This window comes from Macaca nemestrina, chromosome 11 (genome assembly GCF_043159975.1).
Source record: "Macaca nemestrina isolate mMacNem1 chromosome 11, mMacNem.hap1, whole genome shotgun sequence".
Lineage (NCBI taxonomy): Eukaryota > Metazoa > Chordata > Mammalia > Primates > Cercopithecidae > Macaca > Macaca nemestrina.
In genome coordinates, this window is record NC_092135.1 from 101,036,443 (window position 1) to 101,062,991 (window position 26,549).

General features: G+C 38.7%; 1 protein-coding gene across 8 annotated transcripts in view; it reads left to right on the forward strand.

Moving 5' to 3' along the window:
- Positions 1–1,545: 1,545 nt before the first annotated feature.
- Positions 1,546–26,549, forward strand: part of LOC105468283 (neurobeachin like 1) — a 211,202-nt gene continuing 186,198 nt past the window's right edge. For 3 of the 8 annotated variants that reach the window (XM_071073222.1, XM_071073227.1, XM_071073226.1), the window contains exons 1-3: positions 1,562–1,688; positions 2,347–2,565; positions 2,861–3,142. In XM_071073222.1, coding sequence (XP_070929323.1) covers positions 3,092–3,142 — 51 coding nt within the window. In that variant the 5' untranslated portion in view covers positions 1,562–1,688; positions 2,347–2,565; positions 2,861–3,091. Of the gene's footprint in view, positions 1,689–1,905; positions 2,012–2,346; positions 2,566–2,860; positions 3,143–26,549 lie in introns of all 8 variants that reach the window. The other 5 variants (XM_071073223.1, XR_011609986.1, XM_071073224.1 and 2 more) reach the window with 5 other exon arrangements.

The window sequence follows — 26,549 nt, forward strand, 5'->3', positions numbered from 1 at the left end:
ATATAGCTGAAAAGATTAGATTGGATGTGAAGTACATGAGGAAGGTGGCAAGCACACTTCCTAGGTTCTTGTGCAAGAATGGAGTTGCTAAGTACTAAAATAGGGAATCCCACAGGAAGAGTATATTTTCCCCCCAAAGTTTTGACATATAAATTTCACATGCCTAATGGATAACCAAGAAGTGCTGAATGTAAAATGTAATTTCAGGATAAAAAATTGAAGGCGTAATTTGCAAGCAACTACTCTCAATTCTGCCATGGTAGAGTGAAAGAAGCTATAGACGATACTAAAGGAATGGGCATGGTTGTGTTCCAATAAAATTTTAGGACACTGAAACTTGAATTTGAATTTCGTCTAATTTTCACATATCGTAAAATATTGTTCTTTTGATTTTCGTTAAGCAAGTTGCAACCAGAATGGGCTGCAAAGCCTATAATATTTACTGTCTGGCTCTTTTTATTTTATTTTTATTTTTTGAGACAGTGTGTCGCTCTGTCGCCCAGGCTGGAGTACAGTGGCGCCATCGGAGCTCATTGCAGCCTTGACTCCCAGGCTCAAGCGATGCTCCCACCTTAGTTTCTAAGTAGCTGAAACTACAGGCGTGTATCACCACGCCAAGCTAATTAAAATTTCTCTTGCAGAGACAGGGTCTCATTCTGTTGCCCAAGCTGATCTCCTGAGTTCAAGGGATTCGCCCGCCTCGACCTCCCAAAATTCTGGGATTACAGGCGATAGCCACTGCGCCTCGTCTACTCTCTGGCTCTTCACAGGCAATTTGTGGATCGTTGTTACAAATGAAACAAGATGGGACATTAGTTGATCATTTTTGAAGCTGGGTGACAGTAAACTAAGAATTCTACCACAATACTAGTTTACTTTTGAATATACTTGAAATCTTTCACAATAAAAAGTTGTGGAAATGTTTAGGTTTAACAAAGGTGAGTTATCTTACGCGTTTTTCCTTATACAAAACAAAATCTCTCTGAAAGTTGTCTATAGCTAGTAAACGCCTTTTGCTTCTTTTCTGAAAAAGCAAAACCCTTTCTAAGTCTTTGGTGGTAAAATAAGCCCTTTGGATATGACACTCGGTGACGACGAAAGCAGGCACAAAAGGAAAAGGATATTTTTCTTGGGGGGGGTTGGTGTGTGTGTTTTGTCTTTTTACATTACTCTAAATTCCCAGGACCAATCTCGGTTCTACAAATAAGTCAAAACAAAATCCCCTTTAACACGGTAGGGTCTCACGCCCTCAGATGACTGACGGAAATGACGCCATCAGCGAAAAGCGGGGCGGGCGTAGACGTCGGCACGTCAGCCCTCCTCCTAGTCCAGCTGGGGGAAGGCTGGCTCCAGGGCCGCGGCCGGCGCCCGCCAAGGGATGGGCAGCCAGAGCCTGTCGACTGCGGCTGCGCAGGTATGCTGGGGCGGGGCTTCAAGTCACCCCGCCCATCCCCAGCCTACGCGACCATTGAACAGCTGCCGCCCGAGGGCTGGGTAAATCCTCAGCGGCCGAAATGATTAGCCGAGGGGGCAGCCCCGCCCCCGGCTCCTCCCGGCCTCGCGCCCCGCCCCCATGTCCCGCCCGCCCGCCTTCCTGGCTGCGGGGTGACACGGGGCTTCGCCTTGGGAAGGGGGCGAGGGAAGCAGTTAGACGGCGGCGGGGCGGCGGCTGCGGCGCGGCACCCAATGTGAGCGCGGTGATGGGGAGCGGGCCGTTGGGAAGAGGGGGCGGCATGGCGAGAAATGGGAGGGCCCCGGTGCTTGGTGGTGGAGGGTCTGCAGAGTGAGGGGCGGCTGTGAGTGGGCTAGGCTGTCCGGGCGTGTTTCGATACTGTAGTGCAGGCTGGGATCGCGGTCGGGAGGCGCCGAGTCCGCGTTCCTCAGTTCTAGAGCTTCTCTTGGCAGCTTGGCACACCTTAAGTTTGCCTCTGTTTGTGTTGTCTGGGATGCGAGGAGGAAATTTAAAGATTCCCGCAAACACCTGGACGCTTCTTCGGGAAGTTCCTCTCCGGTGCGTGCGTGCCCACTTCTCTTGGATGGAGAGGTGGAGAGGCCAGGTGGGCGGGTGGACTTCCACTCTCAGAGGATTGTTAGAACAAACGAACTGGGAATCCCTCCCCCACCCCCACGCCCTGCCCTGCAACATAGCAAACAGTCCCAACAACTTTTTTTTTTCCCCCGCCCCCAGACGGAGTCTTGCTCTGTCGCCCAGGCTGGAGTGCAGTGGCGCGATCTCGGCTCACTGCAACCTCTGCCTCCCGGTTTCAAGCAATTCTCCTGCCTCAGTCTGCTGAGTAGCTGGGATTGCCCGTCACCACGCCCGGCTAATTTTTTGTATTTCTTTAGTAGAGACAGGGTTTCACTATGTTGGCCAGTCTGGTCTCGAACTCGTGACCTCAGGTGATCCACGCACTTGGGCCTCCCAACGTGCTGGGATTAGAGGCGTGAGCCACCGCGCCTGGCCCCAACAACTTTGAAGAGGAGACCAGAACAAGAACATTCTAAGAGCTTTGATGTATTTGAAATGTCTGAGATGTGGACCTTTTCCTTGTGTCTGTAGAAAAGGTATGAGTGGGAAGGGAGTCTTGTTTCTTATTCTCACTGGACGCATTTTTGGTTATGAACATGTACCCATCTCTAGGAGTCTGTCTGCCCTAGAGGATTCTATGATGTGACATATTGTGTTAGCTGTAATGTCTTCCTGAAACACAAGTTTCTATGAAATCTAATCAGTCCATGTGAAAGTATAGCGGGTTGTTTGTGGAAAGTGAAGAAGATACATCTTCTTTCGTTTCTGATAAGGCTAGATTTTTAAATACGGCCTCTTTTTCTAACCTGTGGATGTTTTTCTCTTTCACAGATTTATTTAATTGCCCAGCTACCGCCAATGAAGAGATGTTGGAGTGACTGCTGAAATTGCCTTTTTGTTTTTAACCAGAGGACAGTCCATTTGTTTCACTTCTTTTTGCTTTCCTTACTGCTATGAGCTTTACTGTAACGGCTGAAAAACTTGGAAAATAAAATGAACATGCTGTAGTCTTGAACATAATTTTTTTAAGGAAAACTTAAAGTGCCAGAGTGAAAAGCCAGAATGGCATCCAGAGAGAGGCTCTTTGAACTTTGGATGCTTTATTGTACAAAGGTAATTGCTTTCCTTTTTATTTTTATGTTTTAAAATACTTTATTATAAAATTTGTGACTGGCAGTATTAACACTTTATTTAACAGATAATAGTGTATTTAGTCATACGAATAACCCCAAACTTAAAAGCACTTAAAGGATTTTCTGTTTTCCTCTTTTTCAGGTTTGAACACACATACAATATTGGCATACTGTTAAAAACTGTAGGGTGTGGCTTTTATTTGATACTTATCCCCAAATGATCCTAAAATTATATAAGTAAAATTATGCCCTTAAGAGAAAAATAAAATATTTTTATTTTTGTTTGTGTTTTTCATTTTCTCCCACAAGTGAGTGTAGGATAGAGACATTTTTATGAGAAGGGCATTAAGCATTTTTCTTGGAATGAACCTTTGAAATTGCATCACAAGGTTATTGATTGAACTGCGTACTGTGTGACTCCCACTAAGTTAGCACTCTTTGAGCATTGCCTCATTTCCTCACACCACAATACTGTGAGGTGAATATTGTGATCATCCCCTTTACGGATGGGAAAACTGATGCAAGGGATACAGGAGTAGTGAGTAGCAGAGAAACACAGTACTACCTGACTCAAGTGCATACTTTTATCCATTTTTACTCCTTAATATTTTTGTCACTCAGAAATAATGTTCTTTCCCCTCCTTGTCTTTATGTGAATTTTTACTTGATAGCTTTAAGTTATTGAGAAGAGTACTCCTTAAAAACATGTTTTTGAAGTGGGGGAGGTACATTATTGCTTTGAAGATACTGGCAAGGGTCAGAGAAACACCCATAATGTACTATTTGAGTTAATTTAAGTCTGTGTGGTGAAGTTCTCAAGTCACAGCTTCTGTTTCTGCATTATCCTTTCATGCTCCTTAAAAGGCAGATTATTATTTAACAGTGGTCTCATTTATCTGTCATATTAAATTTAGAGATTACACTGGAATTTTCTTTGACCTCCTGGTTTGATATATATTATAATCACTAAAGGACATATACTTTGAAATGCTTAATATGAATGTTTAAAATAGTTTTTAGTCTTGTGTAATTTGATACCAGAAATGTCTTTTTAAAAATAGATGCTTCCAATAAAAAAGGAATCCAATTCACCACTTTTGAAAATAGTCACTAACACGTTAACCAAAAATTAAAATTAAGTTTTAGTATGAATACCCAGTAGTTTGAAAATGATTTATTTAAAAATATATCAAATTTACTAGGTTTTACTGTTTTCAAAATGACATTGGTGAATGAGGTTACATGTCTCATTAATAGGTTATATTCTTTTTAGGTAGATTTACTATTAAATTTAATATTAAAGCTTATTAAACAGATAGTATAGTTCATTGGCATACACTGAATTTTATTCTTCTTAATGACTTTTAATATAAATGTGCATCCCTTCTCTTTTGAAATGTTAATCCTCAATAATGAAGGCCCTTCACTGTCAGATTTTGAAGCCTATCTCTTCTTGGACAGGAATATAAATCTCATTTTTAGGTTTAAGATTTAAATAATATTGTGTGCTTAATAAGACTTAAAATTTTTTTCACTTGTTTTTGAAGAGTATTTATTTAAAAATATGATTTTATATTTTACCGGTTCATGAATAAGCTTTTTGTAAGGTAGACAACATTCTCTTCTGCAGACACCTTGAATCAGGGAGCTACCAAATATACCTCATAGATTTAAATTTTCTTTCTAGTGAGGATGACTACCAAATACTGTACCCAGTTGTTCTCTATACTTTTTGCCTTATTATTCTCACTCTAGCATTTAGCCTCTCAAACCAGCTGACTTTTTTTCTCACCTGACAAACTTTTAAGGCTTTTTTTTACACTTTTAATGAGCTTTCAGACCACTTGAGGTCTCAGATCTTCTTATGAAAATATTTTCTACCACTTAGTTTCAAAAGCTTCTTAGACCTCTTTGTGGGCTTGAAATTGTAGTTTAGTTTTGGCTCTGCTGCTGCTTTGTTTTGTAACCTTGAACAAGACTTACCTCTTTTGGTCTCGGTTTTTCTCATTTGTTGAGTAAGCGTGTGTGCGTGTATGTATATACAGGAAGAATGCTTATCTAACTCTCTATTAAGATTTTTGTTTGTTTTGACCTCTGAGGGACAAGCAGTTTTTGTTGTTGTTGTTGTTCTTACTCTGTAGATTGTTATGTAGAACTTTCTAGTTCTTTGTTTTTAAAACTTTTATTGTGGAATTTTTCAAGCATGCACCAAGTAGAGAAGACGTTATAGTGAACTCTTTTGTATCTATCACCCAGTTTCGACTATTACCAGCTCATGTTTAGTCACAGTTTATGTATAAGTGTGAATTTGCCCTATCTCCTAATTATTTTAAAGCAAATCCCAGACAATTTATGACCTTATCTATAAATATTTAAATATGTATAACTCCTCTTAAAAACAATCACAACACAATTTTTAAAATTATCAAATATGTGATCAGTGTTCCAACTTTCCTGCTAGTGTCTTAATATTCATGTTTTCCCACTGTTTGACTCAATATTTAAAACAAACTACACATGTATTTTGTTGAAAATATCTGCTAAACATTTTCATCTGTAGGCTCCCCTTCACCATAGTTTTATTCTTTGTTATTTATATGTTGAGGAAACCAGATTTTGACTTTAGAGTTTTCTACAGTTTGAATGTTTTACTCATTGAATTCCCTTGATTTTATTTAATTGTTCCTCTCTTCTAGTATCTGAAAACTGACCAAACAGGGGCTTGATTGATTTGGGTTCTGTTTTGGGTGTGGAGGGCTAGAGTAATTTATTAGTGTAGTGGCCATCTGTGATTTTTGCCTATATGCGTTATTTTATTAGGATTTTGCAAAACTGTGTAATTTATATTGAGAACTGTCTCAGCATTTGATTACAGTTCCTTAAAGGGAAGGCAGACAGCATATATGTTTGATTCTCTTTGTCAGTTTTCACAATGAGTTAATTTACTAGCATCCTCCCAAGATGATCAATTGTTTTTCTAGGATATAAAGTCCATTTTTAATGATTAAAGTGTCTGCTCTTTTGTTGCCCTGACTGGTTTGATGTCTACAGAAAACATTGTGTACATACTTGATTAAAGAAGATACCTTGGAAGATTTTTGAAGGACTGCTTCCGGGCAGTAAGGTTAAGACCTCCATGTTTGCCATAGTGCTAACCTTGGCACAGATATTCCACAGTGTATTAACAATAGGTCAATATTAAGGTGCCTACCATCACAGCATTTCTATGTCATGTTTTAAAAGTTGCCCCTGAACATTACAAAAGTTCAGTAGGTCTAGTAGGTAGTACTACCTCAGAAATAACCCTTGGGTAATACTCCTTGGTCATAGCAATGCTGAAAGAATGCTAATGGAATATATATGTCTTCTGCCTGGGTTCAGTTGTAAGCCTAAATACTAGTGACTAAAGTCCTTTAAGTAGAATTAAAATAAATTACTAGTTTCAGTTTTTAGCAGATGGAGTCCCAATGTTTGAAAGAATTTGAGTATAAAACTTGGCAATTTATTTGATTTTATTTTTAATTGATAATAATTGTATGTATTTATGGGGTACAATGTAATGTTTTGATACATGCACACATTGTGGAATCATCAAATCAGGCTAATTAACATATCTGTCATCTCACATACTTACCATTTCTTTGTGTTATGCAATTTGGTTTGTTACCAGACTTTTCAGGTCTAACTTTTTACTTTCTCCTTCTAGGAATAGGCTTTAATTGCATTGTTAGAAACATGTGTCTTCTTCCTAATAGATTACTTTGTAAACCTTATGTAGTTATTACATAATACAAGCAGGATGATTTCTAATCACCCAACATTCCTGCTGTCTAAAGATTCTTTCACCAGTGTATAAGACTATTAATTCAAGTTTCTGAATCAGGGCGCAGTGGCTCATGCCTGTAATCTCAGCACTTTGGAAGGCTGAGGTGGATAGACCATTTGATATCAGGAGTTTGAGACCAGCCTGGCCAGCATGGTGAGATCCCGTCTCTACTAAAAATACAAAAATTAGCCGGGGATGGTGGCATGTACCTGTAATCCCAGCTACTCGAGAGGCTGAGGCAGGAGAACTGCTTGAACTTAGGAGACAGAGGTTGCAGTGAGCTGAGATTACACCACTGCCTTCCAGCCTGGGCAACAGAGTAAGACTCTGTCTCAAAAAAAAGGAAAAAAAACAAATTGTATAGTCTGAACTCTTCTTGCCTTCAAATGGTTGTCCCCACCCAGGGTCAAGGATTTGATTAGCAGCACATTTCTTATAGCTCTTATAAGTTAAACATTAATGTGAACAGGTTTAATCTTGTATCTGGATTTTACTTCAGTAGTTAACTACTTCTTGTCTGAGTGTCTTTTTCTTAAATATAGAAGTATTTTAATACTAGTACTTAAGTGTACAGGTTTTTTGTTTTTTTTTTTTTCTTTTCGTTTTTTTTTTTGGAGACGGAGTCTTACTCTGTGGCCCATGCTGGAGTGCAGTGGCTTGATCTTGGCTCACCACAACCTCCAACCTCCTGGGTTCAAGCTATTCTTCTGCCTCAGCCTCACAAGTAGCTGGGATTACAGGCGCATGCCACCAGGCCCTGCTAAATTTTTGTATTTTTAGTAGTGATGGGGTTTCACCATGTTGGCCAGGCTGGTCTTGAACTCTTGTTTTTAGTAGAGACAGGGTTTCACCATGTTGGCCAGGCTGGTCTTGAACTCCTGACCTCAGGTGATCCACCCTCCTCAGCTCCCAAAGTGCTGGGATTACAGGCCTGAGCCACTGCGCCCGGCCCAGTATTTTTTTTAATGTCTAAAGATTTCAGGGCAGACGTGGTGGCTCATGCTTGTAATCCCAGCACTTTGGGAGGCTGAGGCAGGTGGATCACTTGAGCTTGGGAGTTTGAGACCAACCTGGTGAAACCCCATCTCTACCAAAAATACAAAATATTAGCCAGGCATGATGATGCATGCCTGTGGTCCCAGCTACTCAGGAGGCTGAGGTGGGAGGTTTGCTTGAGCCTGGGAAGTGGAGATTGCATTGAGCCGAGATTGCGCCACTACACTCCAGCCTGGGTGACAGAGTGAAACCCCATTTCAAAAAAAGAAAAAATTAGTATCTATATTTGTTGTAGGCACTATGTTATTCACTGTATTTCTTGATATTCACTTAGCATACAGTAAGAGAGATGGTGCTGAGAACAATTTTTCTTTCTATATTATTATATACAACGTTTTGAGATTCATATATGTGTGTAGAAAAAGACATGTATCGGCCGGGCACAGTGGCTCATGCCTGTAATCCCAGCACTTTGGGAGGCCGAGGTGGGTGGATCATGAGGTCAGGTGTTCAAGACCAACCTGGCTAAAATGGGGAAACCCTGTCTTTACTAAAAATACAAAAAAATCAGCCGGGCATGGTGGTGGGCACCTGTGATCCCAGCTACTCGGGAGGCTGAGACAGGAGAATCGCTTGAACCTGGGAGGCAGAAGTTGCAGTGAGCCGAGATCTCGCCACTGTACTCTAGCCTGGGCGACAGAGGAAGACTCCGTCTCAAAAAGAAAAAAAAAAAGAAAAGAAAAAGACATGTATCATAAATTCCCTATCTCAACTGCAACCCTTGAACAGACTAAAGGATGTATTTCTATTAGACATTTAGCCTTTTGGGAGTGCTGCAGTTAGTTGGTCACCAGAATATGTAGAAGAAAGAAACTTAGCCTCTCAAAGTCAGATAAGATTAAGCTATTTTTGTTCTGTCTGGTGTAAAGTATCAAATGCGTTAACTGAGTAAAAAGATACAAAGTGACTCAAAAGCACAGCATTTTGAAATGTGGCAGTGTAGATTGAAATCCATGGTTCATTTTTGTCATTAGATTTAAAAACATTTTATTTTATTTTGTTGAGATTGAATTTGCCCTGAACAATTTTGTGAAGCTACAGTATTAGAGGTGATAGTTAGTCCCAGTTCTGTATCTGATCTTAAGGACCTAAAAGAGGTTAACCTAGTTTCTTTGTATCTCAGTTTTCTCATCTGTCAAATAGAAAAACATAACTATTTTACATATCTGTAAAAATTTTTTGGAAAAAAGATTTTATTTAAATGTATTTTAAGAGGAAGAGAGATAAAAATGTAATCTTTATGAGTATTTTGCAGATGTGTGGGTATGGACATGTGTGCATCAGGATTACTTCCATTTACCCTTGTATTAATATAATAATAGTGGGCAATATTCTCTTACTATTTTATCAGTAGTAATGAAGCTGTATTCACGTATGTCTTAACTGATTTTACATCTGTAGTTATTTTTGCTTTCAAGCATAGTGCTTATTTATCTTGAATAATGATTTGAGGGTCCTCCCTACTCTAAACCAAATTTATTTTGGATGCTGATGATGCTCCATTTCCTGCTCTTGCCCTTTGTCCTGCTAAATCTGGAATATGACTGAAATAGATAGTTTTGCAGTGAGCTCAGAGTAAAATTCCTTTTCAGAATAAAAGTTTTGCTTCAAAAAGAAAATAGAATTTAGAGGTGTTTTATTCAGTTAAAAGGCAAGTATTTCTTTTGTACATAGATTTGGAAAAATGGAATTAGTGAATATTTAATGAGAAAATTATTAACTTATTAATGCAATTTTAGTTATAATCCTAAATAAGTTTTTAGTAAGATGGACCGATACACATCAACCCTTATAATTTAAGCCACATTTAATAAGTCTCTGGTATGTGCAAAGTATGAAAATGGCTCTCGATTTTCTGTGACTTAATAATGGCTTTGTGTGTAAGGAAGGTAATGTTCTTTGACTCTAAAGAAGACAAAACAAAATCATTAGCAGCCTAGTAGTAGTAGTTACCACTTACATGTTTGTTTTCAGAAATTAGGTATGAAAGCAAGAAATGTATAGTTTCTATCAGTGGACCTGAAATGAAAAAGTTGTTAAGATGCATTAACTTTTTAAATTCTTTCCTTTTGAGCATCAAACTTTAAATTTCCCTGAAAGCAGGTGGAATTGATAGTACTTAAGTGTAGGTGTGGAGCATAATGTGCAGATGTGTAAGAGTCTGAAATAGTTTCCTGTGTTTTGTTTGTTTGTTTTGGACAAAAAAAAGTGGTCTTCACATTCACAAAGTTAGCTAGACAAGATCACTAGGTTTTCAGGTAGGCATGCTGACTTCTCCGTGTTTGTGGGACATTCAGGTGGAAATACTCAATATCTGGAGTTTAGAAGAGAGGTCTGTGCTGAAAATAAAGATTTGAGAGTTGTCATATTGGGAATTATTGGAGAGTTATTATGAGAATAATAAGAGAAGAAGGTAAAAGGAAGTCCTGAAGAACATTATCATTTAAGAAGAAGATAGAGTTTTGTGACCAGTCTGGGCAAAACAGTGAGACCCCATCTCTGTTATTTAAATAAGTAAATAAATAAATATGTGACAGAGGAAGAAAAGTTTGTAAGTTTAAATGAGAGAGGAGCCAGGAGTGACTGGGTTGCCTCAGAAAGTAAAGGGATATTGGCTGAGTACAGTGGCTCATGCCTATAATCCTAGCTCTTTAGGAGGCCAAGGTGGGAGATTCACTTGAGCCCAGGAGTTTGAGGCTACAGTGAGCCAGGATCATGCCACTCTAGTCCAGCCTGGGTGACAGAGTAAGACTCTGTCTCAAAAAAAAGAAAAAAAGAAATGAAAAAAGTAGTCAGGGGTGTCAAATTCAACATGGCAGTCAAGAAAAGTATTACGGACCGGGCATGGTGGTTCACAGCTGTAGTCCCAGCACTTTGGGAGGTCAAGGCAGGCGGATCATTTGAGGTCAGGAGTTTGAGACCAGCCTAGCCAACATGATGTAACCTTATCTCTATTGAAAATACAAAAGTTAGCTGGGTGTGGTGGCATGCACCTGTAATCCCAGCTACTCAGGAGGCTAAGGCAAGATAATCACTTGAATCCAAGAGGTGGAGGATGCAGTGGGTCAAGTGTGTGCCGCTGCACTCCAGCCTGGGCAACAGAGTGAGTCTCTGTCTCGAAAAAAAAAAAAAAAAGGAAAAGCATTATTGAGCATATATTGGATTTGACAGTTTAAATATTGGTAGCCCGAGGTGGGCACATCACTTGGGGCCAGGATTTCGAGACCAGCCTGGCCAAAATGGTGAAACCTGTCTCTACTAAAAATACAAAAATTGTCCGGGCGTGGTGGTGCACACCTGTTGTCCCAGCTACTCAGGAGGCTGAGGCAGTTCGAGAATCGCTTGAACCTGGGGGGCAGAGACTGCAGTGAGCCAAGATTGCACCACTGTACTCCAGTTTGCGCAACAGAGCGAGACTCTGAAGTAAGTAAGTAAGTAAGTAAATAAATAAATAAATAAATATTAGTGGCTTTCGCAAAAGCAGTTCTGAAAAGAGTGAAAAAGTTAAAAATGTAAGTCCTTATATTAATTTTTTATTATTAAATTCAACAGACTTAAAATTACTCTTAAACTGCTACTAAAGTTTGTAGATGTTTCCTCTTCATCTTTGTTCTAACCTGGCCAAGGACCTTTATTGGTCTGTGTACCACACTTTGTGTGGCACTGCTCTGGAGCGTCTGAAAATTCTCAGACACCTAAGAATCCATCTGTAAATCCAGAGATCTGTAATTTGAAAAATATTGCTCTATAAATTGAACTGTCACTGATAATCCCTTGGAAGCAATCCAAATGTGACCTTTGAAATCGAGTAGCAATACTAGTCGCGAGGTAGTTTTCCCTAATATGCTTAATTTAAAAATTGATAAAAACAGGAGTGCAAACTTTAAAAATTTCTATATGGAGCTTATAGACCTCTGAAAATATTTCTGATAACTCCGAGCATTCTCGGACCTTAGTTTTAGAAACAAACCTTGAACAATTATTATATCTGACATACTTTGATTGCTGTACATTTGCTACAGCTTTTTTTTCCTTTCTGCAAAATAACGTTGCAAGTTTTGCTACAAGCAAGTAAAGAATTGGGACCAAAGATCCAGTCTACCACAGTCTTCTTTCTAGGCACAATTATTCATATTTCTCCTATATGCAAAATGTACTTCATATCTATCTCAAGAACTCCAAAACTCTCATCCAGTCATGATACCAGTCTTGAAACATGGAATCTGTGGTATACATCAGATCCAATTGTGGTTTTTCTTGATATTATGATCTGTGAACTCAGAGGACACTTAGTATCTGTCCTCTGCAAATCCAATTGGGCAAATATTGCCCGCTTTCTCTATCCTCAAAGAAATGTTCTATGATATGACTCAGTACCTGCCGTGGCTAGTCTTCTCTCTTGCTCTTGACTGTGTATCTTGGAGGTTCTTTTTTTTTTTTTCCCATCATTTTCCTTTTGCTATGTCTGAAGTGGGCATTGGAGACTACACTTCGTTGTGACTGAGCAGCTCTCTCAGCTTGCCTTCTGCATTAGGAAGTCCTCTACCGAAAATGAGGACTTCCCTCCGCTTCTCATTCTTCTGCTTCTAGTTCTCTTTTATTTAGTTATATTATCTTATAACTAATATTCTACAGTAATGGAAATGAGGGGTATACTTGTCTTGCTTCTCATTTTAGCAGGAAAAAGGTTAGGTTTTCCTGTTATCTTCAGAATTTAGGGCTGAGACATGTATATTTATGTCTGTTTTTTTGTGTGTGTATAACCTCTTTAAATCATAGATCAGTGTAATTTATAATGTTAGATATTTTATTCCCTTATTCATTTTTTCTAGGTCTGCTGTTATTTCTAATATTACCTGTTTGTACCTCTTATACAATTACTAAGAATAGTTTTATGTGTGTATACATTAAGATGTGGATAATTAGTCTATTATGCTCTAGAGAAATGATATTATTAAGACTTCACATAATTGAAAAGAATCACTGTTATTACTTGCTTTAATTATTGGTATTCAGTAGTTGCCATTGTAAATATTCTCCTTTTTTTTTTTTTGAGACAGAATCTTTGTGTTGCTCTATCTCCAGGCTGGAGTGCAGTGGTATGATCTTGGCTCACTGCAACCTCCGCCTCCTGGGTTCAAGTAGTTCTTCTGCCTCAGCTTCTCAAGTAGCTGGGACTACAGGCGTGTACCAGCACACTCAACTAATTTTTGCATTTTTAGTAGAGACAGTGTTTCACCATGTTGGCCAGGATGGTCTCGATCTCTTGACCTTGTGATCCGTCCTCCTCGGCCTCCCAAAGTACTGAGATTACAAGGCGTGAGCTACCGCACCCGGCCTAAATATTCTCCTTTAGTAGAATCCTCATTATGCATTTTAAGTAGGTTCATTTGGAATCCAGGTGTTCCACTTAATTTTCAATAGTCTTTCATTGTTAAAGTTGTAAAGTAAAGTGCTTCTAGATCAAGGTTTAATGCCTTGTAGTGTTTTAATATATGTTCAGCCTGGCTATTGACAGAAACCCTTGATTTCTTCTTATTTTTAACCCCTCCACCCCCAACTCTTGATTTCTTTTGTGGAAATATAATTCAGTTTTTTTGTGACAATTTTGTTCTAGTCACTCAAAATCTATTAAGATATGGGGAACTATGTAGACTGACTATGAAATGTGCCATAGCCATATTTGAAATCCTTTGAAAGTATCAGAATTCAGGCAAGAGTTAGCAACACTTGCTTCCTCATCCCTTCATCAGCTCTTATTTAAAATAATGGAATTTACATTATAATGTGCCACTTTGTTTTCATTAATGAAAATGAGTTCTACTCTTAAATATATTTTATACAGACCCTGCTGTTTAAAAAATGAAAAAATAACTTTTTCTTAGCCGTATCTAAGAGATACCAACATTTTTCTTGATGTTTTGTGACTTAGATTCAGACTGGGTGGATTTCAATCCACCCAGATTGAAAGAAGATTAAATGATATACCCATTTCACACAAAAGTCAAGCATTTCAAAACAGTTTACCTCTGGTAAAAAAAAAAAAAATGTAGTTTTGTTTGATGTGTTTAACTACTACATAATTTTTACTGACATTAAACATTTGAATGGTAAGAAAGGTATATAATTTATGATGCCACTGTAAGGTGAATTTATACCTCTTTTTTATTGAGTGATTTTTGTCTGTACAAAATATAAAATTTAACCTTTCTAGTGAATGAACTTTATTTTATGGAGAAAAATGAAAAATATATGGACTTTCTGTTTTAAGACACAGAGCCTTGCTCTGTCACCCAGGCTGGAGTACAGTGGCATAATTGTAGTAGCTCCCTGTAACCTTGGACACGTGGGGTCAAGTGATCTTCCTGTCTCACCCTTCCAAGCAGCTAGGACTACAAGTGTATGCCACCACACCTGGCTATTTTCTGAACAATTTTTTTTTTTTTTTTTTTTTTTTTTTTTTTTTTGAGATGGAGTCTCGCTCTGTCAGCAGGCTGGAGTGCAATGGCGTGATCTTGGCTCACTGCAACCTCCGCCTCTGGGGTTCAAGCAATTCTCCTGCCTCAGCCTCCCAGGTAGTTGGGACTACAGGCACGTGCTACCATGCCCAGCTAATTTTTGTATTTTTAGTGGAGACAGGTTTTCACCATGTTGGCCAGGAAGGTCTCGATCTCTTGACCTCGTGATCCACCCGTCTTGGCCTCCCAAAGTGCTGGAATTACAGGCATGAGCCACTGCACCAGACCCGATTTTTTTTTTTTTTTTAAGAGACAGGATCTTGATATGTTGCCCAGGCTGGTCTTGAATTCCTGGTCCAAGCAATCCTTATGCCTCGGCCTCCCAAAATGGTGGAATTATAGGTATGAGCCACTGCATCTGGCCTGACTTTTTGATTAGATTTATGTTTTAAGAAAAAAATAGTAATATTTTACTTTGATGCTGAGCTTTAATTTTTCGATTAAGATATATAACTTAATTGTAGAAAATTTAGAAAATACAGGTATGCCGGAAGTCAGTTGCAGAAAATCTCATTATTCAGAGACTTTTAGTTCTTTATGCATATGTAAATTAATTACATTTACTACTATAAATTATTAATATATTTAATTTGAAAAACTTCAACTTGACATGAAACTTGAAGATTATTTCAAGTTTCATGGAATATTTTAAACTCCATTTGACAAGTGTTAATGTTATAGTAATATGTCTGTATGTTAATATATACATGTTAATATATTTAATTAATACATTACAGTAATAATATTTTTCTTTCCTAAAGAATTAACTTTAGTCCCATTTGACTCATTTTTATTGGGTGCCTACTGTATGCACTTGAATTGTATATTTTCCTATTTTTTATTTGGTTAATTTTTTAAAAGTTTATAAATTATATTTTTAGAGCAGTTTTAGGTTCCCAGAAAAATTGAGCAGAAAGTGTAGAGCATTCCCATATACAACCTTCCCTACCATCTGTATCCTGGACCACAGTGCACCCTTTGATAACTTGACTGACTTCCCAAAAACACCTGCATCAGAAACTTTTGAGTCAGAGTCTTGCTCTCCTGCTCAGGCTGGAGTGCAATGGTGCAATCTCGGCTCACTACAACCTCCACCTCCCGAGTTCAAGTGAGTCTCGTACCTCAGCCTCCTGAGTAGCTGTGATTATAGGGGTGTGCCACCATGCCTGACTAATTTTTGTACTTTTAGTAGAGATGGGGTTTTACCATGTTGACCAGGCTGGTCTCAAACTCCTGGCCTCAAGTGCTCTGCCCACCTCAGCTTCCCAAAGTGTTGGGGTTACAGGCGTGAGCCAGTGTGCCCAGCCTGCATCAGAAGCTTCTTTACCTGACCACCATGTGTGAGACTCCAATATAAACACAGAATTCATGCAACAGGACGTATTTTACCTAACATTGCAGATGCGGGCCAGTTCTGCTGATTTTAACAGTGATATTTCTACAGTATATTGATCAGACCTAGAACTTTATTAGTTATCTGAATGGATAGTTACATAAACTTTTTAAGAAATTCTAGCCTGGGGCAACATGGTGAAACCCTGCCTCTACAGATAATACAAAACTTAACTGGGCATGATGGCAGGTGCCTGTGGTCCCAGCTACTCAGGAGGCCGAAGTGGGAGAATCACTTAAGCCCAGGTGGTTGAGGCTGCAGTGAGCCGCGATTTTGCCACTGTACTTCAGCCTGGGCAACAGAGTGAGACCCTGTCTCAAAAAAAAAAAAAAAAGTTAATAAAAACATACAAAAAGTAAAATTTGAAACCTCTCTCACTAGGAATTGGTGTATTCTAAGCCTATTTTGTATACATACACCTCTTACAATATTACTACTTTTGTTTGTGTTAAAGTGGCTTCCAAACCTCTCTTGGATGTGATGGGTTTTCCTTTCATCAAAATTTTTGCCTTCATCTATTTAATTGACTGTGAGTCCATCTGAGGGCATGCTTTCCCAGCTAGACTCAGTTTCCCACTTAGATTGTAGGTCCAGATAATAAGTAAACTAAAGCAAGATGGAGGGATGAAGTCATCAGGTTTAGCTTAGTGGAAGAGGTAGCATCAATCAAGGTTTTAAAGACTGTATAGTAGCTTAATAGTTACAGAAGATATTCCAGGCAAGCATAAGACATGACCAAGAAGTATAATGGAAAAATGGTCTTTAAGTATAGATTTTCATTTCTGGCAATAAGGTAGACTAGGTTGTTTAGGCTAACCTTTCTGAAAATTATTAGACATTCTGGATAAAATTTAAGAAACATCTTAAAAGCATTGAAAAACTGGCAACATGGTAAGGCATTATGAAGCCAAATCTTAATGAAAGCAGAAACTTAGGTAAATGAAATTCTCTTTTGCCTGATGAACTTGAGCTTTTGTTTTCATGGCCTTGTAAGTGGGTAGAGGTTAGAAGAGGCTTCTGTTCTTTACAAGATGGGCCTCTCCATAGGGCTACTCAGTACTGAACTTCTAAATTCCCCCAGAGTAAGTGATCAAAATAATAATAATAAAGATCAATTTACAATAATAATAAAGAACAGATATCAAATGTAAAGCCAAGGGACTAACCGGAATTTCCCTTCTGATTCCCGAAGCTTACACCTTTGGCATAAGGATCAACTAGATTCTAAGCAAACCCACTTCACTCTCCTCCTCCTGCTAGGACTTCAGGGGAAAGTGCCAGGAATGAGAACCAACAGTAGACATGGATCTAGAAGGACTTCATATGTTGATATTAGAAGGCAGAGACTATAAAATAAATATACCAGGTACAGTGGCTCACACCTGTAGTCCCAGCACTTTGGAAGACCAGGATGACAGGATCACTCAAGCCCAGGGGTTCGAGACCAGCCTGCACAACATAGTGAGGCCTTGTCTCTACAAAAAAAATTCAAAAATTAGCCAGGTATGGTGGTGTGTGCCTATAGTCACAGCCACTTGGGAGTCTGAGGTGTGAGGATCACTCACACCTAGTAGGTTGAAGCTGCAGTGGGCTGTTGTTGCTATCTCAGAAAAAAAGTTGAACAGATTCTATATATCACAGAATCTGAAAACATTGAAGTTCATGTCAAATTATACCATGTTGTTCTGTTCTCAATGCCTTTCTTTGTACACAATTTCATTTTATTGCCTAATCACAGTATAATTTTTTGAAGACATTTTGAATGCTAGTTAAACTTATGCGTAGTACTAACTATACAAGTTAATCTAGTGAAGGAATGTCAATATGAAGTCTACTACCAGGTTTGCACATGAACAGGCAAGAACAAATGTCAGCTACCTCTCTAAGGGCAATTTTGAGATGCATTTTGATTTCAAAGATGTCAAATATTAAGAATCTTGGAATCATAGAAATATGAAAAAAGTGACCTAGCAGTTTTGAAAAAGAAATAGACTGTGTTGAAATGGGGGAAAAACTGGAATTTAAAAAAATTGAACAATAAACTACATTTTGGAACTTGGCAGCTACATAATTACTTAGGAAAATTTAAGTACATATGTTAGAAATAAAAAGGACTAAAACTTAATGAACTAGTCATTTGTGGTAGCCAATCTTCAGATCCCACCTCATGGTATTTACACTCTTGTGTACAGTCCCCTCCCACATTGTACCATGGTTGATCTGTGTGATCAGTAGAATTTGGCAAAAGTGATAGTAAGTCATTTCTGAAATTAGACTATGAAAGACACTATTGTTTCACTTCAGTTATCCTTTATTATTATTATTTTTTGATTGCTTACTCCAGGGGAGTCCAGAAGTTCAGTAATGAATAGCCCTATAGAGAGGCCCATCTTGTAAAGAATGGACGGCTCTTGCCAACTACCATATGAGTGAGCGTTTAAGTGGTTCCTTCAGCCCAGTCAAGCTTTAATATGACTGTCACCTTAGTTGGCATGTTTGTTACAAGATCATGAGAAGTCCTGAGCCAGAAGCACCAGCCTGAGCCACTCTTGAATTCTAACCCTAAGAAACAGTGAGATAATAAATGTTTGTTGTTTTAAGCGGCTGAATTTTAGGGTAATTTTTTATGCAGGAATAGGTAACTATTGCTTCACCCATTTAAGAAGATAAGAACAAAAACCCAAAGAAAGCACAAAGGAAATTGTAGCTTTTTTTTTTGTAGACAGAGTCTCACTGTTGCCCAGGCTGGAGTACAGTGGTGCCATCTTGGCTCACTGCAACCTCCACTTCCCAGGCTCAAGTGATTCTCCTGCCTCAGCCTCCCAAGTAGCTGGGACTACAGGCGCACACTACCACGCCTGGCTAATTTTTGTATTTTTGGTAGAGACAGGTTTTCATTATGTTGGCCAGGCTAGTCTCGAACTCCTGACCTCGGGTGATCTACCCACCTTGGCCTTCCAAAGTGCTGGGATTATAGGCGTGAGCCACCATGCCCAGCCGGAAGTTGTACCTTTTAAAATGTGAAAATTCCCAAATTTGTTGTATGTATTTTCAGTTGTTGTGGGAAATATACATATATCAGAAAGTTGGCATGTACTAAGGAATAGGTTTATATTTAACAGGCCGCTATCCATTACATAACATCTTGGGATGAGTAGCATAAAAAGTCTGTATCTGGATATACTTTTAATTGAGAATCTGGAAGTGGGATTGAGAATAATAGATAGCTCTTCTGCAAATCTTTCTAGTAGTAGTGGTGTTATTATGAGGAAATTATCAGGTTTTTGCAAAAATTACTCATAATGAAATACCAGATCTAGGAAATGATGATCAGTAGTTTCTAGTGTCACAACCCCCACCACCCTTTTTAAAAAACCTTTTCCAATCGTATCTATTATCTTTCAAGTGAACAGTGTTGGGATGAAGACTGAGTTAGGAAGTGCTGACTTCTCCACTCTGATAATCCTATATGATTATCCACTGCTTCCTATCATTTCCACACTGGAATGATACCAAATGTTGTACATCTTTGAACATATCTTGCTGTTCTCTCTCTGTCTGGATTCCTCTCTTCCCCCGACCCTCCCTGAGAGTATCTGTTTTTGATTCTTTGACACTGTTTTGAGCGTTTGGGACTACCCCAACCCTTGACAGAATCAATAACTCCCTTCTTTGTATTATTTCAGTATTTTTCACAACTGTGTTGCTTCACAGGCTGTTTTGCATTTATTTGTTTATACCTCTTTTCTCTTGAACAATGAGCACTTTCAGGACAAGACTGTATTTTATTTGTCTTTATAGTCATGGTCTAGCATGGTCCCTAGTTCGTACATGGTTGGCCTGTACTTTTTTTTTTTTTTGAGACGGAGTCTTGCTTTGTCTCCAGGCCGGAGTGTGGTAGAGTGATCTCGGCTCACTGCAGCCTCCACTTCGCAGGTTCAAGAGATCCTCCTGCCTCAGCCTCCTGAGTAGCTGGGGCTACAGGCACGCACCACCACACCCAGATAATTTTTTGTATTTTTAGTAGAGATGGGGTTTTACCACATTGGCCGAGATGGTCTTGATCTCTTGACCTTGTGATCCAACCACCTTGGCCTCCTCCCAAAGTGCTGGGATTACAGGTGTGAGTCACCACACCTGGCTTTTTTTTTTTTTTTTTTTTTTGAGATGGAGTTTCGCTCTTGTTGCTCAGGCTGGAGTGCAATGGTGCGATCTCTGCTCACTGAAACCTCCACCTCCCGTGTTCAAGCAGTTCTCCTGCCTCACCTCCTGAGTAGCTGGGATTACAGGCATGCACCACCACGCCCGCCTAATTTTGTATTTTTGGTAGGATGGGATTTCTCCATGTTGGTCAGGCTGGTCTTGAACTCCTGACCTCAGGTGATCTGCCTGCTTTGGCCTCCCAAAGTGCTGGAATTACAGGCGTGAGCCACTGTGCCCGGCCGGCCTGTACTTACTAAATTTTTTTTTTTTTTTTTTTGAGACGGAGTCTCGCTCTGTCGCCCAGGCTGGAGTGCAGTGGCCGGATCTCAGCTCACTGCAAGCTCCGCCTCCCGGGTTCACGCCATTCTCCTGCCTCAGCCTCCTCAGTAGCTGGGACTACAGGCGCCCACAACCGCGCCCGGCTAATTTTTTGTATTTTTAGTAGAGACGGGGTTTCACCGTGGTCTCGATCTCCTGACCTTGTGATCCGCCCGCCTCGGCCTCCCAAAGTGCTGGGATTACAGGCGTGAGCCACCGCGCCCGGCCACTAAATGTTTTTTATAGTTGCTAGATTGTATCAGAAAAATTTGAGGGCTGACTTACAAGATTAATCACTTTTATAATGTTTCTGTGGGGGGAATTTATCTTCTTTTGGTAGGATGTTACAAAATATAAATATAACTGACTTAAACGAACTTTTAAAATTCAATTCATATTTAAGTTGGGAACTGCCCATCATATGATTGAAATATTTATATGCGTGTAAAATTTGATAGTTTTAAAACTTGAGTGAATACTGTAATCCAAATATCATTGCATAGAGCAAATAAAGCATTCTCCCTATTCTTAGCTGTAACCTTGTCTCTGAAGAACTAGGGGAAATTGCATGGATCATTTAATTCCATTATCCTCTCTAACGCCTCCCAAAACGTCAGTGGGTGTTATGAGAAGCTAAACATCTGCTGTGCTTTAACATAATTTAAGTAATCACATGTGACTAGTGGCCCCCATATTGGACAGCACAGCTCTAAGTTAAGTGTTCAGACTTCATCCTTTACTAATAGGGAGCCATTGAAAGTATTTGGGCAGGACAGAGGAGATGAATGGATTTAAATTTAACACATCTCGTTAGTAGGTATGTATAGATAGGAGAAATTGTAGGGAACTACCTAACAGTCCAAAAAGAAAGATTATTTGTCTTAATCAATGGCAGATGGGATGATTGGATGAATACTTGAGTACAGAATCAGTAAACTTGATTTTGTAAACATTTGGATTATTTTCTTATATTGGATCATGACCAACTTGATGGCAAAGTCTATATTATAATAATTGTGGTAACCAACATGTTTTGAGCATTTGCTAAATGTCAGGCACTATTGAGTGCCTTTTGTGCATTATCTCATTTAGTGCTCTCAACAGCCCTATGAGGTAGGAAGTATTATCTTCATCTTATAGACAAAGAACAGCTCAGAGAGGTGAAGTAACCTGCTGAAAGTCACACAGATAGTAAATGCAAAGAGATTTGAGATGAAAAGAATAAAATTTAAAATCAGGTGGCAAAGGGGATCATGAAACACTTAGATATGTATAGCATAGAACATTACTGTTTTGTGGGAGTTTCCTGATTTGGGCACATATAGTAGATTATGAAAATAATATTTATTGATACTTATTGAGCATATACTATGTGCTAGGCATTCTAAGCCTTTGACATGGGTTAGATTATTTTATTTTCACAACAGTCCTGTGAGACATCATTATGTTCATTTTTATAGAGGAAGAAACTGATGTGCAAACATAGGCTGACTTGTGTAAGAAAGTGACAGAGCAGGGATTAGAGTCCAAGTAATTTGGCTGCAGCACTCCTCCACTACTTAATACATTTGTATGTTGTGTTAATAAATAAATACCGTACAAATGGCAAGATAGGCCAGATGCTGGTGTTTCAATAAAGCAAACTCGTCTTAACCATGAAAGTGACTCAGCTTGAGATTTAATTAATATTGTTTCTATTGTGGGGATCTTTCTTTTTATGGCCTTTGGCAGTGAAATGATCTGAGCGTTTGTATAAGGATGTATAAAATTTGGCTTTTTGTGTGTGTTAACTGCTTTATGACTTTGAGTTTACTGATCCTGACGAAGCTCCTCTTTTCCTCTTTTTGCCCACTAAAGATCCATTTTATTTATGCACACAGTTAAAGCCATTGTAGTGTAGTGGAAAGAGCACATACTGGATTCGTGTATTCTTACATTTTAATTCCAGCATTATCCATTACTAGCTGTGTGACTGGGCAAATTATACATCTTTAGAACTTCCCTTTTCTAACCTGTAAAATGGGGGAAATTAAATTTTCTTCACTGGATAGTTGTAAAGGAGTAAATGGGATGATATATTTTTTAAATGCCTGCTGTACTACTTAGTGTATGGGAGATGTTAAAAAAATTGTAAGTGCTTTACTGCTTAATAAATGAAACACCTCCAAATTTAAGTACCTTTTTTTTCCTTCTAGTTGCTCAGTTTTGTAGGTGAACTCTGTGCTTGCCAAACGCTTGGTAGCCAGACCTTTACAATTTGAACCAGATACTAGAGTTCCTAAATAAAATATGCATTAGAAGAGAAATGCATTAATTCTTTATGGTGTTGTGTGACTGTTTTGTGTCTTTTGCCAAGAGGTAATTCTCTGCTGTATTAGAGAGGAACAATGATAAGGAAGACTTCAGCTACTTGTGTTTCTGGAGTTCTATCCTGAATGGATAAATGAATGAATAAATGAATGACATTCTAGTTGGACATGTAAAAAGCAAGTAGTGAAACTCTTGCAAAAATTTCTCACAAAAGGTAGCTCTTTTTCTAAAATATTTCCATCTGATTTCTCAGTAATGATGTACAGAGCCGTAGTTTACAAGCTGATTTTAGAACTGTATATTAATAGAAAAACCAAATACACAAAAGGTCAGTAGTCCCTGCGTATGCTGGGAACATTCTTTTAGATTTTGATTTGTAGTGTAATGCTTTTATTTCAGGGAAATAAGTTCCTTGAGTTCCCTTTAACCAAGAGCAGTACTTAAGCAATGATATTTAATGACTACATAACTGAGACTCCTAAATCATATGTTGAAATCTGACTGACATGAGGAAGTATTGAGGAGGCAAAGGAAAAGAATTGTGCATCATTTTTAAAGATACGGTTAATATACCTAAAAATTTCCAAGGGATCATAGTTTTTAAAAAATTTTTTTTATTTTATACTTTAAGTTCTAGGGTACATGTGCACAACATGCAGGTTTGTTACATATGCATACATGTGCCATGTTGGTGTGCTGCACCCATTAACTCGTCATTTACATTAGGTATATCTCCTAATGCTATCCCACCCCCTCCCCCCACCCCACAACAGGCCCCAGTGTGTGATGTTCACGTTCCTGTGTCCAAGTGTTCTAATTGTTCAGTTCCCACCTATGAGTGAGAACGTGCGGTGTTTGGTTTTTTGCCCTTGCAATAGTTTGCTGAGAATGATGGTTTCCAGCTTCATCCATGTCCCTACAAAGGACATGAACTCATCTTTATTAATGGCTGCATAGTATTCCATGGTGTATATGTGCCACATTTTCTTAATCCAGTCTATCATTGATGGACATTTGGGTTGGTTCCAAGTCTTTGCTATTGTGAATAGTGCCACAATAAACATATGTGTGCATGTGTCTTCATAGCAGCATGATTTATAATCCTTTGGGTATATACCTAGTAATGGGATGGCTGAATCAAATGGTATTTCTAGTTCTAGATCCTTGAGGAATTGCCACACTGTCTTCCACAATGGTTGAACTAGTTTACAGTCCCATAGTGTAAAAGTGTTCCTATTTCTCCACATCCTTTCCAGCATCTGCTGTTTCCTGACTTTTTAATGATTGCCATTCTAACTGGTGTGAGATGGTATCTCATTGTGGTTTTGATTTGCATTTCTCTGATGGCCAGTGATGATGAGCATTTTTTCATGTGTCTGTTGGCTGCATTAACGTCTTCTTTTGAGAAGTGTCTGTTCATATCCTTCGCCCACTTTTTGATAGGGTTGTTTGCTTTTTTCTTGTAAATTTGAGTTCTTTGTAGATTCTGGATATTAGCCCTTTGTCAGATGAGTAGATTGCAAAAATTTTCTCCCATTGTGTAGGTTGCCTGTTCACTCTGATGGTAGTTTCTTTTGCTGTGCAGAAGATCTTTAGTTTAATTAGATCCCATTTTTCAATTTTGGCTTTTGTTGCCATTGCTTTTGGTGTTTTAGACATGAAGTCCTTGCCCATGCCTATGTCCTGAATGGTATTGCCTAGGTTTTCTTCTAGGGTTTTTATGGTTTTAGGTCTAACATTTAACTCTTTAATCCATCTTGAATTAATTTTTGTATAAGGTGTAAGGAAGGGATCCAGTTTCAGCTTCGTACATATAGCTAGCCAGTTTTCCCAGCACCATTTATTAAATAGGAAATCCTTTCCCCATTTCTTGTTTTTGTCAGGTTTGTCAAAGATCAGATGGTTGTGGAAATGTGGTATTATTTCTGAGGGCTCTGTTCTGTTTCATTGGTCTATATTTCTGTTTTGGTACCAGTACCATGCTGTTTTGGTTACTTGTAGCGTTGTAGTATAGTTTGAAGTCAGGTAGCGTGATGCCTCCAACTTTGTTCTTTTTGCTTAGGATTGTCTTGGCAGTGCAGGCTCTTTTTTGGTTCCATATGAACTTTAAAATAGTTTTATCCAATTCTGTGAAGAAAGTCATTGGTAGCTTAATGGGGATGGCATTGAATCTATAAATTACCTTGGGCGGTATGGCCATTTTCACGATATTGATTTTTCCTATCCATGAGCATGGAATGTTCTTCCATTTGTTTGTGTCCTCTTTTATTTCGTTGAGCAGTGGTTTGTAGTTCTCCTTGAAGAGGTCCTTCACATCCCTTGTAAGTTGGATTCCTAGGTATTTTATTCTCTTTGAAGCATTTGTGAATGGGAATTCACTCATGATTTGGCTTTCTGTTTGTTATTGGTGTATAAGAATGCTTGTGATTTTTTGCACATTGATTTTGTATCTTGAGACGTTGCTGAAGCTGCTTATCAGCTTAAGGAGATTTTGGGCTGAGACGCTGGGGTTTTCTAAAAATACAATCATGTCATCTGCAAACCGGGACAATTTGACTTCCTCTTTTCCTAATTGTATACCCTTTATTTCTTTCTCTTGCCTGATTGCCCTAGCCAGAACTTCCAACACTGTGTTGAATAGGAGTGGTGAGAGAGGGCATCCCTGTCTTGTGCCAGTTTTCAAAGGGAATGCTTCCAGTTTTTGCCCATTCAGTATGATATTGTCTGTGGGTTTGTCATAAATAGCTTTTATTATTTTGAGATACATCCCATCAATACCTAGTTTACTGAGAGTTTTTAGCATGAAGGGCTGTTGAATTTTGTCAAAGGCCTTTTCTGCATCTATTGAAATAATCGTATGGTTTTTGTCTTTGGTTCTGTTTATATGCTGGATTACGTTTATTGATTTGCGTATGTTGAACCAGCCTTGCATCACAGGAATGAAGCCCACTTGAGCATGGTGGATAAGGTTTTTGATGTGCTGCTGGATTCAGTTTGCCAGTATTTTATTGAAGAGTTTTGCATCAGTGTTCATCAGGGATATTGGTCTAAAATTCTCTTTGTTGTTGTGTCTCTGCCAGGCTTTGGTATCAGGATGATGCTGGCCTCATAAAATGAGTTAGGGAGGATTCCCTCTTTTTCTGTTGACTGGAATAGTTTCAGAAGGAATGGTACCAGCTCCTCCTTGTACCTGTGGTGGAATTCGGCTGTGAATCCATCTGGTCCTGGACTTTTTTTGGTTGGTAGGCTATTAATTATTGCCTCAATTTCAGAGCCTGTTATTGGTCTATTCTGGGATTCAACTTCTTCCTGGTTTAGTCTTGGGAGGGTGTATGTGTCCAGGAATTTATCCATTTCTTCTAGATTTTCTAGTTTATTTGCATATAGGTGTTTATAGTATTCTCTGATGGTAGTTTGTATTTCTGTGGGGTCGGTGGTGACATCCCCTTTATCATTTTTTATTGTGTCTATTTGATTCTTCTCTCTTCTTCTTTATTAGTCTTGCTAGCGGTCTATCAGTTTTGTTGATCTTTTCAAAAAACCAGCTCCTGGATTCATTGATTTTTTGAAGGGTTTTTTTGTCTCTCTCTCCTTCGGTTCTGCTCTGATGTTAGTTATTTCTTGCCTTCTGCTAGCTTTTGAATGTATTGTTCTTGCTTCTCTAGTTCTTTTAATTGTGATGTTAGGGTGTCAATTATAGATCTTTCCTCCTTTCTCTTGTGGGTATTTAATGCTATAAATTTCCCTCTACACACTGCTTTAA